This window comes from Rattus rattus, chromosome 5 (genome assembly GCF_011064425.1).
Source record: "Rattus rattus isolate New Zealand chromosome 5, Rrattus_CSIRO_v1, whole genome shotgun sequence".
Classification (NCBI taxonomy): domain Eukaryota; kingdom Metazoa; phylum Chordata; class Mammalia; order Rodentia; family Muridae; genus Rattus; species Rattus rattus.
In genome coordinates, this window is record NC_046158.1 from 6,161,989 (window position 1) to 6,177,019 (window position 15,031).

At 36.4% G+C, this 15,031-nt stretch overlaps 1 protein-coding gene across 1 annotated transcript in view; it reads right to left on the reverse strand.

Annotated features, from left to right (window-relative positions):
* Nbeal1 (neurobeachin like 1) overlaps positions 1 to 15,031 on the reverse strand; it is a 106,732-nt gene that overhangs the window by 51,840 nt on the left and 39,861 nt on the right. Inside the window, exons 8-11 of the mRNA XM_032901807.1 lie at positions 12,768 to 13,074; positions 10,467 to 10,573; positions 2,022 to 2,108; positions 58 to 141 (exon numbers count right to left, since the gene is read on the reverse strand). Coding sequence (XP_032757698.1) covers positions 58 to 141; positions 2,022 to 2,108; positions 10,467 to 10,573; positions 12,768 to 13,074 — 585 coding nt within the window. The remainder of the gene's footprint in view (positions 1 to 57; positions 142 to 2,021; positions 2,109 to 10,466; positions 10,574 to 12,767; positions 13,075 to 15,031) is intronic.

Sequence of the window (15,031 nt, forward strand, 5' to 3'; positions counted from 1 at the left end):
TACAGCAAAAAAAGTTGATAAAATATATACTTTAAAGCTTGAGTATCCATTTTTTACCTTAGCAGCTGGAGAATTCTTCATCACTGCTGTCAAAGCCTGAATGGTTGATACAGCCAAGCAATCCAACTGGCCCTGGAATACCTAACAGAGGACAACAGCAAGAAATTAACAAATGAACCTAGAATTTTGTTCACACGGAAACCTCTTGTTCTGAAAACCTGGAGAAATAACAACATGCATTACACACCTCTTCCTATCACATGGATGATTGAAACATAATCTGCAAGAAAGAGGTACTTAATCCACAGAGATGAGCCACACGTCAGGAAGGATGAAGCAACACTCGCTCATTATTAAATGTTCTAAGGGTGAGGGAAAACAAATCTTACACATGCTTTTGAAAAATAATGGACAATCTCAAGAGGAGGGGAGGGAGGTCTGCAACGAGAAACTATATTATGCTTTAATTTACTCTCAAAATATACTTGAATTTACTAGTCTTAATTACTGTTATGTAATTAATGTGTATCTAAATAACCTTGTTTGCTTAGTTTCCAAATTCTGTACTAAAATGGAAATGGTATGTATATATCATTATCTTTTAAACGAAGCATCTATTTTTATAAAAAAAATTGAGGTAAATAAAGAAAATGAACTCTATAACTATAAGTACTGGCAAGTTTTGGAGAAGGCAGCCTTTAACGCCAAAAGTGTTACAAAATAATTAAAACTCTGACTTTTATTTGGGCTTAACCATAAATATGAGATACATTAAATTTCAGGAGATTCCTCCTAGAAAATAAAACAATAACTACCACCAATAACACATTTAAAAAAATTTCAACCTAATTGCTATACAAGGCTTAATAGAGCCTCACAGCATCGAGCTTAGACTGTAGAAAGCTGGGGCTATAGAGATGGATTCAACGCCCTCTCTGGCCTCTGAAGGCACTGCACTCTTATACACACAGATATACTTAAAATTGAATTTAAAATGGTAGAAAGTTGTAAAGCCAGCATTGAAAATCTGCTTTGGAAACAATATTATTATGACCTGACACCAGCCACTGCACAAATAGCGTTCTCTATTCTAACACCCAACAGACTTGGTCTGCAAATAGAAGAAGCTATTTAGATTTCTGTTTACTAAGGTTTACCACTTGTAGGAATATTACTTAATCTAAAGTCTTGACTTTCATATATAGATTAACATTCTGCATATATAAATTCACATAAATAAGATCTGTGCTGGACTTTGCTCAAGAATAAACTGAAAGACTTCATCATAGCTACCATTTGAGTTTACAAAATCTCTTATAAAAATATAATTATATGTAAGTATTCCTTGGAGTCTAAATAAGAGAAATCTAAAGCAATAAAAACTCTGTAAGTCTCTATTTTATACCCAAAAATGAAATTAACATATTATAACAGTCTCTTTTTCAACAACTCAGGAAACCTATGCATTAAAATAATTTTATCAAGATATATTAATTTTCCATCAAATATGTTGAGGGGAAAAAAGGCAATTTTATAAGTAGGTTGAATTTGGAGAACAATGACAAATCAAATTGTATGCTGAATTAACATTCAAAGGGTTCATCATCTTCTTCCCTTCCTCCAAGATTCAGGTTGTCCATTTAATTATAATCATTGTGTCAATAAGAAGCAAAGAATCAAGATATTAACCATGACTATGCATTTTCACAAACCAAGCCCTCATGTCCCAGTACACCACAGTGCTTAGAAAATGAAGCCCCTCAAACAGAGTCATCACCAGGTGGTCAACACTGAAACCGGGTTCCATTCCTGTACTTTTTATCTTCTCACACTGGAAAAGGCACGCATTAAAAATGAACAGAACTGTAATGATGATTTAAGATTTAATTTAAATAGTCCTCAAAATTAAACAGACTTAGAGGTTTGTGGGTTTGGAGACATAAGAAGAAAAGCACAGGAATGGTTATCCCACTGACTGACTTTGGACTGCAGCTGAGACAAAATGCAGGCTTTGGAGGTACCTGGTCCTCACTCATCTCTGTCAGTAACTGGTTGGCAAGGTCTTTCTCATTCTTGTCTGTCACCTTACTGTGTACATTTAAAAACAGCTGTTAAAAACAGAGACAAGAACAATGGAGAAAGAACATTAAATTGTTACCTAAAAGCAGAATGAGGTCCAGCTGGATGTCCATGTCTCTTGAAAACTAATCCAAGAATCCACACGTGAAGTACATAATTTCCAGAAATATGTAATTATTTGCTTTCTGAATAACAATTTAATAGGAGTATACATACTATATAACTATTATCAAGTTCTTAGACTAAAACAACCAATAACTCACAACTGATTAATATTCTCAAATTAGTGAAGAATCAGCAGAGAATGCCTTTCAAAAAATACAGTTACTATTGAGATAGATAAAAGACTCCATAGGAAATATTGTATTTGGCCAAGTAAGACTGCAAAATCCTGTGAAGCTAACATTAAAAGAGGCTCTTTCCAGCAATTTTTCTCAGAGTCTCAAAAGAGACTGCTGTGTGGCTTGACAAGAAAAGTCAGTGTGCAGCACTGACTACCCACATTTATCTGATCTCACATCCTCTTAAAAGATATGCTTCGGCAGACCTAATTCATATTTTATTTTGTACTCAGGAGAGGGAAATCCCTGGCACTCATGAAGATTACATTGTAAGTTTCTTTAAAAAACTTACTCTGGTGGATACATTTATATGTGTGTGTGAAGTGGGCAGGAGGCATATGCCACACTGCACACATTGAGGGTAAAGGACAACTTGTGGAGTAAGTTCTCTCCGCTCACTTTTACATGGGTAAACTCCACTCACTGGGCTTGAATACCAAACGCCTTAACCCACTGAGTAGTACAACTGACTCATAATTACTCTCTTTACATGAAGTAAAATCATTAGGTACTTTAGTTTAAGTGCATTAACTCAGTATTCCCATTGATTCTGTCAAATCAATGAAGAGAAAGAAACTTCAAATGAAAGTGAAGGGTAAGATTTATAAAGAATCTAAAACCATTCTAATAAGAAACTTTGCCAGCATCTGTTGTCATCTGAGTTGTTTTTTTTTTTTTTAAAGATTTATTTATTTATCATGTATGAGTTTACTGTAGCTGTCTTCAGACACTCCAGAAGAGGGCATCAGATCTCGTTACAGATGGTTGTGAGCCACGATGTGGTTGCTGGGAATTGAACTCAGGACCTCTGGAAGACTGAGGTCATTTCTTCAGTCCCCTGAGTTTTTGATCTTAGCCATTCTGGCTGACGTGAGGTGGGATCTCAGGGTTGTTTTGATTTGCATTTCCCTGATGACTAAGGATGCTGAACATTTCTTTAGGTGCTTCTCAGCCATTCGATATTTCTCAGCTGAGAATTCTTTGTTTAGCTCTGTATCCCATTTTTAATAGGGATACTTGGCTCTCTAGAGTCTACCTTCTTGAGTTCTTTTTATGTATTAGATATTGGCCCTCTAGTGGATGTAGGATTGGTAAAGATTTTTTCCCAATCTGTTGGTTGCCGTTTTGTCCTAATGACAGTGTCCTTTGCCTTACAGAAGCTTTGTAATTTTATGAGGTCCCGTTTGTCGATTCTTGATCTTAGAGCACGAGCCACTGGTGTCCTGTTGAGGAAATTTTCCCCCGTGTCCATATGTTCCAGGCTCTTCCCCACTTTTTCTTCTATTAGTTTGAATGTATACAAGCTCATGATGTTTATTACTAGCAAGCAATGGGGAGAAGGAAAAAAAAAAGTTCTCACAAAACAGTTTGTTAATCATATTTGTCAGATTTTAGGAAATACTGGATATCATATACACACAAAAAAGTATGTTATTAACTGTAATGTACATTTTTTAAAAAGAACTACAGGGTTGGGATGTGGCTCAGCTGTGCTGTGCTAGCCTACCATGAGCAAAGCTCTAGTTAGAGCCCTAGTCCTATATAAACCAGACATGCTTGTGAACACTGGGAATCCCAGGACTCGGGAGGTATCAAAGTAAAATATTATCCCTATTATCCTATCCTCCAATTCTGAGGCCAGTCTGAGATAGATAAGACCTTGTCTCAGACAGACAGACAGACAGACAGTGCCCAGTGTGATGGCAAAAGCAGGCATCTCTAGGATTCAGCGCTAGTCTGGTCTACATGGTGAGCTTCAGGGCCAGCCAGAGCTACATAGTGAGATCTCATCTCAAAGAGCAAACAACACCTCAGTATTCACATAATGAATGAAATGTACATAAATATTCTTTTACAAAATCCCAAAACATCTAAAATTACACCAACTATACAAAAAGAAAACAGAAAATAAAAATAGTGCTAAGGGATTTCATTGTCTGAAATGACAAAATTAACCCTGGATATCAGTTAGTTACATCTCTTTTTTCCCATCCTACCCTTTTGGTTTTCAGTCTTATGATATCTACCCTTCCTACAATACTGTAAAGGAAAAGTACAAATGATATTAATATCCTATATTATTGGTGTGCAATTATTATTGGGGTGCTCAGATGAAAATGAAAAATTAGTCTCCAGAATTGGAAATATAACTCATTAATAAAATACAATCTTATACAGGCAAAGATCCAAGACTGATCCCTAATCCCACAAAACAGAAGCTAGCACACCAATCTACATAAAGAATATTGTCAGCTGGGCTGAGGGGTAGCACATGACTTTAATCCCAGCACTCTGGAGGCAGAGGCAGGAGGATCTCTGTGAGTTCGAGGTCAGCTTGGTCTGCAAGGCAAGCTCTACGATAGCCAGGGTTACACAGAGAAACTGCCTAGAGAAACAAAACACAAACAAACAAACAAACAAACAATCTAAAGTTGTTGCTCTTAAAACAGAAAGTGTAAGTCTAAAAGTTTACAGAGTCAAAAAACACAAGATTTCAGCCTTCTTAAAGCTTTTAAATCCTTGCTAGCACTAATGACAAGTTGTACTGTTCAATAATCTAAATACATTGTAAAAAAAAACTCAAAGAATAAAATGTGCAACATTCATCACATCTAGTGACATACGTCTAATGTCATGCAATGTATATTTTATATATAAAAGAGTTTTGTATTATAATGAAACTTAAGTTAACAAGCATAGAAGTCTTTACATAAATTCCAGGGAAACAAACACATATGATATTTGTGAATACTGTTCACAGAGATGCCAGAGAAACCACCAATGGTAAGTAAAGCCAACAAGATAGTTCAGTGTATAAAAGTACTTTCTACACAAGTCCAACAACCTAGGTTTCATCCCCAGGTATCCTCTGATTTTCAGATGTACATTTTAGCATATACACATATTTATATCATGCAGACACACAGACACTCACATAAGTACACACAGATGCATGTACACATGTGCACACAATAACTACTCTTTCAAAAAAACTACAGTTTAAAATTTTCCATCTGACTCATAAATTACTTTTGCTACTCGATAGCTTTACTTGAAGTTGTTTCCAGTAAGTATGAATATTTACACAGTAAAATCTTGATTTTGCACTATTGTACAACAAACTAAATGACTTGTTTATTAAAAGCAACAACAAAATTACACAGAAAGCAATATGTATATCATAAAATATACTGGGGAACCTAAATTTTCACGACTCCAATTATTTTCATAAATTCAGAAATGATAACTATGTTCATAAAATGCCTATATTGATGAAAACTATAATGCCTTATATTTAATGCACATTAAATATTTAATACTAGGTAAAACCAGTAATCCTGAATATGAAAAACAAATTTACAGTAACTACCTGTTACAGTGAACGTGGGGCCAAAAAAAATGTGAGTAAAAAAGATTCTAGTTCCAACAATTATTAGTATTGAGCCTGAGCTAGTAATTTAACACCTCAGGACATCATTTCTTCACATGTGCAATGAGTAAATTTGGAAATTTATTGTAAAGACTTAATTTTAATGTTTTAAATACTTAATTACTGCCTCAATGGTTAACTTCTTTTAATGTTGGAGAGGATATGAAGATGAAACCCTTATATGCTGCCAGTAAGAAGGTACATTAACACAGACAAAATGTAAACAATAGGAACATTTCTCAAAAAAGTAAGCATAGAACTATGGTATAATCTCGTTCTCTGACTTCTCTGTGTATAGCTAAGGAAATAATGTCAGTAAACAAAAGATATTTGCATGATTGGTTATACTGCTGAAATACGTACTACAGCTAGGAGAGAGAACCAGTGTTCTGTCAACCACTAAGCAGACAAAGAAAATATGGCACACCACATACTGTGGTATTAATGTTAACCATGAAAAAATATTAATTTCTGTCATTTGCAACCAAATGAATGAAACAAAATACGCCAGATAAAGACAGGTGTCACATGTTCTCGTCCACATATGAAAACAAAGAAATAAACAAAAATTGATTTAATTTAAGCAGACAAAGAATTGCTGGAAATTAGGAATGATGGGAGTATCAGTGGCAAACACCGAAAAATGGAAAAGCATGATCAAAACAACATACATGGTGGGTGTAAATACCTCATGAACCCAATTAACTTATAAAAATAATATGAGCTGAAAGACGATGGCTGGAATACCACATGACCTGTGATGATTCAGACAAAAAAAATGTTCCAAATGGAGAAAAGTCCTGAAAGGAAAGGCTCAGACCCCAAGAACTGACTTTCCCTCCTGAAACACAGTTCTTTGGTATGTTTAGTACCAAAGGAAAATGCAGGAAGTGACAGGCAATTATTAACTTTTTAAAAGCTAGTACTAGCTGCTGAGGCAGGAGGATTACCTGAAGTTCAAGGGCAGCCTAGTCCCACAGTGAGTTTGAGGCCATAGAGACCTACATCAAAAACAGACTCGAGAGCTGTATTATGAAACCTCACACAATACAGCAGATACATACATGTACTGTATGAGCATATTTTGATAAATGAGAGATCACTACGTGACAGTGGTTCTCAAGGATTCTATCACATGGTGAGTTGTATCTATCTTAGATTGAATAAGTATACTTGATGATGTTCATCCTAAAGATCTATTTTTAGAATGTACCATTCTGTAAGATGTAACTGTTAGGTCTCAATCCTGGTTAGCTGTGAGAAAAAAATTATATTTTTAAGAAGACACGAGACAGGCTGACAGGTGAGCCCTAGCAGTACCTCGTACAGGTGTTTTGGGTTGTGCCTGAGTTTTTTATGTGGTTCTGAGGAGTGAAACCCAGGCCCTGTAGCTCCCTGCAAGCACTTTCTGGACTGAGCCACCTTCCTAGCCTTGCTTGATGACTATTTATCAGCAGACTCTGGGAGTTGGAAGATGGGAAGATAGTTCAGTGAGGTGCTTGCTGCTAAGCCTGACAACCTGAGTTTGAACGTCCCCATCTTGACAAATTTCAAGGGATGTGGGAAATACCATAAAGATTCCTTGATATGTGAAATCTGTTTTGTTTTGTTTTTTTTCTGTTTTTTCAAAACAGGGTTTCTTTGTGTAGTTCTACCTGGACTGGAACTTGCTTTGTAGACCAGGCTGACCTAAAACTCACAGAAATCCACCTGCCTCTGCTTCCAAAGTACTGGGTTTAAAAGCTGTGCCACCACCACTTGGCTATATATGGATTCTCTCTTTTTTTTTTTTTTTTTTTTTGGTTTTTTTTTTTGGAGCTGGGGGCCGAACCCAGGGGCTTTCGCTTTCTTGGTAAGCGCTCTACCCCTGACTAAATCCCCAGCCCTATGGATTCTCTTAATACATCTGAGATAACTATGTTACTGACACTGTCTTCCTAAGTGACAAAGCAATATTGTTTTACAATAATAAAATACTTCTGCTGTGTATTTTTCATCTCTCTAGAACATTTTCCACATAAATAATATTTATAAGACAAGAAAGGCATGCTAACTAACCAGAAGTCAGGAGTTTGATAACTTTTGAAACTCTCATGATATACGTCATCAATATATTGAATGTACTGTATGCCCTATTTAACGATATTACTATAAAGTAAGCAATGAAGTCACATAGAAACTTTCAAAGATATGCCCTTTAACACTCAAAAAACCAAGAATCCTTACTGAGGAATAATATCAGAATCAACCAAGTGTTTTCAACTAGAAAGTACAAAAATTAACTGAAAGACATACAGATCTATGGAGTAGTTTCATTTCTAACCTCTCTAAAACCTTTTTAGCAACATCTTTTTAAAATTTAATTTAATTTAATTTTAATTGGTCATTTTGTTTATTTACATTTCAAATGTTAAACCTACATGATAGGAGAGAACAAATTCCCACAGTTATCCTGACCTCCCTCATGTGTGCCACAGCTTGCCCCATACAAACAATAAATAGATGTTTGAACATTTAAACCCCTCCCAGTTCCCCCACCCAAAAAAAACCCCATTCCATACCCCATCACCCTGCCTCCACGACGATGCTTCCCCGTCCTACCACTATCATCCTCTATGCTGAGGCATCAAGATTTCACAGGATCCAGGCTTCCCCTCTCATTGATGCCAGACAAGGACATCCTCTACCACATATACAGCTGGAGCCATGGGTCCCTCCATTGTGTATTCACTGATTGGTGGTTTAGTCTCTGGGAGCTCTGGAGGTCTGGTTGGTTGATATTGTTGTTCCTCCCACAGGGTTGCAAACCCCTTCGGCTCCTTCAGTCCTTCCCTCAATTCCTCCATTGGGGTTCCCTTCTGATATTTGACTGTAAGTATCCACATCTGGATCCCTAAGGCCCTGACAGAGCCTTTCAGGAGTCCACATCAGGTTCCTGTCAGCAAGTACTTCCCAGCTTCAGCAAGTGCCTGGGTTTGGTGGCTGCACATGGCATGGACCCCCATGAGCACAGAAACATAACTGTTGTGTACTCTCTCACACTGCTGTGGCAAGTGTAACTGGAGAACAGAAACAATAGTGAAAAAGCTAACTGGCAATATGTACTGAGAGCCTTAACAGTGTTCTGATTCGTTTTCTGTATTTTCTAATTACTTGTAAGTTGTTTAATACAAAGTCTCCTAATTTTAAAAACATACAAGTCTAGTTTATACCCCGTGACTATGAATTCTACAAGAAATAGAATTCCATTTACAAAAAACTTCAAAGAGTTACCTGATAGAAAATATTGAGCTGAGAAGATGACTCAGTGAATGGAAGTGCTTGTCAAATGGCATATGGAACTGCACTGTATTTGTATGCTCTAGACAGTCAAGAAACCAGAAGCAAATTATGACTTTAAGTGGTCTCAAGTATGTGTATCAATGCCCAACGGAAACATAGTACTTCCTAAGCTGAAATGTCATCATATAAAAAAGTTCACATGAATTTTAATACTTTTAGACAACCATAAACCATATAATTCTAGTTTCAATCAAGACAAGGCCTATCCCCATGTAGACAGTGCATAGTTCTTTCTTTTTTTTTTTTTTTTTTTGGTTCTTTTTTTTGAGTTGGGGACCCGAACCCAGGGCCTTGCGCTTCCCAGGTAAGCGCTCTACCACTGAGCTAAATCCCCAGCCCCGCATAGTTCTTTCTTTAAGGGGCTCTTCTGAGATGGAGGATTTAGATATCTGCTAGTTCCTAGACCAGGGTATACGACTACTGAATGCACTCTGCCTAGCCTGGGCTGAACGAAATGAGAGCATGAGGCAGAGTGCCCAGTGATAAGTGCCCACCCTGAGATAGGACAGCTTTGGCCAGAGTCCTACATCTGTCTCTCACTGGATCAAGAGATCTTGGACCAGGGGTTGGGATTTAGCTCAGTGGTAGAGCGCTTGCCTGGAGCGTCTGGCCCTGGTTCGGTCCCCAGCTCCGAAAAAAGAACCAAAAAAAAACCAAAAAAAAAAAAGAGATCTTGGACAAAGTATAAATCTTTGTGTCTCATTTTTCTGATCTCTGGTATAGGGTATGTATAAATATATACTAATATGTTCTAATTTTATAATGATAATTAAATCAGTTTAATTGTTTAAAGATAAAACTTGATTATATAATGAAATGAAAACACAAATTAACAATAAAAATGTCCGTAATAATGTGGTCAAATCTAAATCAAAATAAACCTTTATTTTATTTATTTTTTTTTTTCTGTGAAACGAGGTTCCACTAAATGGCTCTGACTGTCCTGGAACTCACTACATAGATGAGGCTGGACTCAAACTCACAGAGATCCACCTGTCTTTGCTTGTCCAGTGCTAGGATCAAAGGCATGTGCCACTATGACCCCCCCCCAAAGAAACATTTTTAAAAATTATAAACAATGCCAGCAAGATGGCTCAGGGAGATAAGGTACTTGTCCAGTCTGCCAACCCAAGTCTAATCCCTAAACCCACATGCTAGAAAAGTAGAATCAATTCCCACAAGTTACCTTCTGACCCTCAACATTCACGCTGTGGTACAAATAACTAAACAGGCAAACAAACAAACTTTCATGAACAAAAATAATAATAAAGTACCTTGCAGTTCTGTAGAAGTCGTATGAGATGTTCAAAACAATTGCTGTTGAGAAAAACGGCCTGAAGGACAGGCCTGTCTGCGCAATCTAACATGGCTGTGATGGTGTCTATAAAAATAAAAACAAAGTCACTCATGTAAAGGTAAAACCTTGGGATCAAACATCTACTGCTATCATTTTAGACTTTTAAGTTGACAGAACAGAATACAGACGAACAGAAAACAAATGCTGAAACTAAGAAAAATTATTATTTTCAACTTCTTTATAATTCCAGCTAGTTTTAGATGTACATATGACTGGAAAATACTTTTCAGCAACTTGCTAAAGTGTTCTGAAAGGCTAAGTTCTGTGTCTGATTTGCGATTATATGACTGGAAAATACTTTTCAGCAACTTGCTAAAGTGTTCTGAAAGGCTAAGTTCTGTGTCTGATTTGCGATTATAAGCAGTATCTGGTTATAATATTTAGTAGTCACGTTTAAACACTATGAAGTGAGTACATGGCCCATAACAGCAATGATAACATTTATCTCTCATTTCCTATTGCAGTGATAACCCAATCAAGAAATCAAAGGACATCTGGCATGGAAAATACCATAGTTCCCAATAAAAAAGAATTCTAACAGAATCAAACTGACTTTTAAACTTACAATAACTAAAGAAAATGACATTATAGCATATGAACTAAAAACTATACAAAATGATTCTTAATTTTCTATATAACAATATTGTAATGTACCATTTCAATAATACTTTATGCACATTTCCAAATTAATATAGTACATATGAATTTATATAATAATTCATTACTGTTTCTTATATCTAGGTGGGGAGATATAAAAACGTTTACTCCTGGCTGAGTGGTGGTGTACACCTTTAGTCCCACCATTCGAGAGGCGAGGTCAACCTGGTCATCAGAGAGAGTTCCAGGGCAGCCAAGGTTACACAGAAAAACCATCTCAAACAAACAAAAAAACAAACAAAAAAAAACAAAAAGAAAGCAATGTTTTATCTGAGTCTCCTAGTGTAGTGTAACGACGACATACACTGCAGTAAGTACAGTTCTTTAACAACCTAACATAGGCGATACAACAAGAGTCGTATAAAGTACTGATCACAGTGCACAGCATACTGAACTGTCGTCATGGTTTCCATCAATGAGCCTTTCCAATGCAGTGTGTGGGAGCCACGAGCTATCTCATGGACATGGCACACTGTGGTTCTGTGCCTTATTCATTGCTCTATTTACACAACATAGATTACAAAGGGAAAGGGAAACATCATTCTTTTTGTATTAGGTTGTGCATTTTAACTGTAGTTATTATCATTTCCACTCATGCCTACAATAGAACTATAAAAAGGATTTACATAAACAATAAAAATAAGTAATAACCAACTGATATGTTTAATCTGGATTCTAGAGTCTAGGATGCACTTGCGATATCACTCATTTTTGGCATGACTTATTCTCTTCAGGATCACAAAGCTGGTGAATCAGAGGATGGGCCTGTAGTTGGGAGGTTTTGCCTTTCCCTGCCAGTTCTGCTCACTAGGAGCTGAGAGACTTTGAGAAAATTACTGCACATCTAATTTCTATACATTCATCTGTTAGAAGGAAATAAGGAGTGTATGTAATCTATTGTTGATTAAAGCAATTGATGGAAAGTATTTACTACACTAATACACTGAATCCAAAACAAATTCAGTCATTTTGAAGGAAAAAAAAAAAAAGAAATCATATAAACTGGCTAGAGAGTTAGTAAAGCATAGAAACCAGATATTCTTACACAGATACAAAAAGAAGAAAGTCAGAAGAGACCTCTGTGACTACTAGACAATCTGTCCTAAGGGGTTGGGGATTTAGCTCAGTGGTAGAGCGCTTGCCTAGCAAGCGCAAGGCCCTGAGTTCGGTCCCCAGCTCTGGAAAAAAAAAAAAACAAAAACAAAAACAAAAAAAACAAGACAATCTGTCCTAAAAAACAGAAACATTAGAGGCATTTACCTAATTAACATCACAGTAAAGACTACAAATGGTACCTTCTAGAACTTATACTTCCTGACAATTTTAGCCATAACTGATTTTCTTTTATCGTAGACACCTTAATGGATTAGACTTTCAAAAAAAGAATATAAACAAGTTTTTGCTTGATAAAGTAAAAATGTAAACAAATCAATTTCACACTAATTATTTGGAAGTCAAAAATCAAAATATTCATTACCTGAAATAAACAGTTAACATTTCAAAAGAAACTGAGACTAAGAAATAAAAAATAAACTGAGGAAACACTTCACTGAGTACTTACTGAGCATCTTAATCTGCAGAGCTATGAACTGGCTTTCCCAACGCCTGGACCTCCCCTGCTTAGGTAAAGCTGAGTGATCAGAATTGAGCAACTTAAAATAGTTCTCCAAAATGGTACTGGTTTCCACCTGACGCTGGTCAGAGCTGCTAGTAAGAAGGATATGCACCACTTGTGTGAGGCATTTCAGAGTCAGCTCTCTCTTTCTACCCACTTCCTCAGGATCTCCTTCTTCCCATGAATCACAATCAGACAAAACTCGCATAAGAACTTCCATGGTCGCTGGAGAAATAGCTTGCAAAGCATTCTTCTGAAACATTAAAAACAATAAAAGATAAAATTAAGCCTAAAGGAGGCTTTATATATTTACAAGAAAGTGAGTATGCCTACGCATAACTTCTTTTAATAAATTAACATAGTTATTAAATGATAGCAGATATGCAAATATTACCCATAGCTAAGTCTTACTTTGCTCTCTACTAATCTGAAATTTGCTTTCCATCCTTTGAAACTAAAAGTAACCATGTTAAGAAAATTCTGTTCAAAAAAACAGAGGATGAAGATCATGAAAAGGATATTGTTTTTAAAAAATGAGAATGACTGACTGATTCTACAAACATTTCTGAAACTCCTTATATTGAGCAAGTGGTTGCTGTTGAAATATAATGAGACCAGGCCTGATAGTACCTGCTATTTTAGAAGGTTAAAGCAAGTGGACCAATAAGTTCAAATCTTTTGTGGGCTACAAAGTGAGTTCAAGGCTAGTATAAGCCAATTTAGCGAGACCCTGTCTCAAAATTCAATTGTGGAAAAAAAAAAAGGGTTGGGAATAGGTGTATACAGTGCAATGTCTAACACATGTGAAGCCCTAGGTTTGGTGTACAGTAATGCAGGAGAAAAACAAAATGTAATTAATAAAAAAAAGTGTGCAATAGTCTGTGGGTAACTTAGTCTCATTATTACCAATAATAAGCAATAAATAATATTATGGAAGAAAATTACTGATGTCACACTCAGTATTCAATCTCCCCTTAAAATCTTGACTCGAATACTGATGTTCTCCTGGCTACATGGCTACCAAGAATAAAGATCATACTACCTACTAAACCTGCTGATAAGAAGGCTTAGGAAGTGAATTTTATCATCTAGACATGTCTGCCCTTTTGCAGTCACAATGCCTGGGTTTGGTAAAGGAGACACAGGACTGAGCAGATGCAGTGGTACACATCTCTAATCCCAGCTGAGGCACACAAATCTCTGTGGTTTCAAGGCTAGTCGGATCTACAACTGAGTTCCAAGCCAGTTTCTCAGTATCTCCTTCATGACCCCAGTTTTGTGTTCCAAATGACAGCATTATGATCAAAACTCTAGCAGCTACTAACAAACTGACACTCAGAAGGAATCAATAGGACTTGCAGAGCCTAGATCCACCATGCTACCTCCAAGCTGTTTACTGCCTGGTTACTTTCTTTCTTCCCGCTCAAGCGCGAGGAACTGAACTCAGGGCTGCCGTGTGCTGCACGTACAGTCTCACTGACTACACCTACAACTCCATAATTGCAGGGTTTTTCCAAAGCAATTAAATTAGGCTTGGATAATTTCATTATTATAAGCAAATCAAAAATTGGATACAATTCTAACTCCCTTCGTTTTTAAAAGTATAGGTCACTTTGTTCATTGTTTTACCTTGATTATGTGTCCTTTAGTCCTGGTAACTATTCTGTAAATGTCACTGTTTCCATATTATAAACAAGTAAATCAAAAGACAAATAATTTTTCTGAGCTCGACCTCTGTGGGATGGACACAAGATTCAAACCTAGATCAACCCCAGTGTCCTTACTCTTAACAAAACATGAAAGTTTCTCTTATGTGCAGTCACAGATCTAAAAGGCAAAACTGTCAATGGAAAATTCTAGCACAGTGCTTTGGGAACGACCGGTCATTAGATTTTTTTTTTCTTTTATGATAGGATCATTCTTACATCATCATGTTGACTTGCAAGTCAACTAAGATTGCCTTACCCTGACCTAACACCTATCAAGCAACCTTCTGACTTAAGTAAGTCTAGCTGATTTACTGATCACAAATGTTTTGAGTAGTTTTTAAAACAATAAATTGAGTCTCTGGTATCTTTTACTTTTCATAGTAAGTATTCATTACAGAACTATATTCAGTTCTAACAAGAATTATGTCTTTAGGTGCTCAAAGGTAAAAGAGACCCAAATAGGCTCTTCATCAGTCAATGACAATATTACTCTTATTTTTT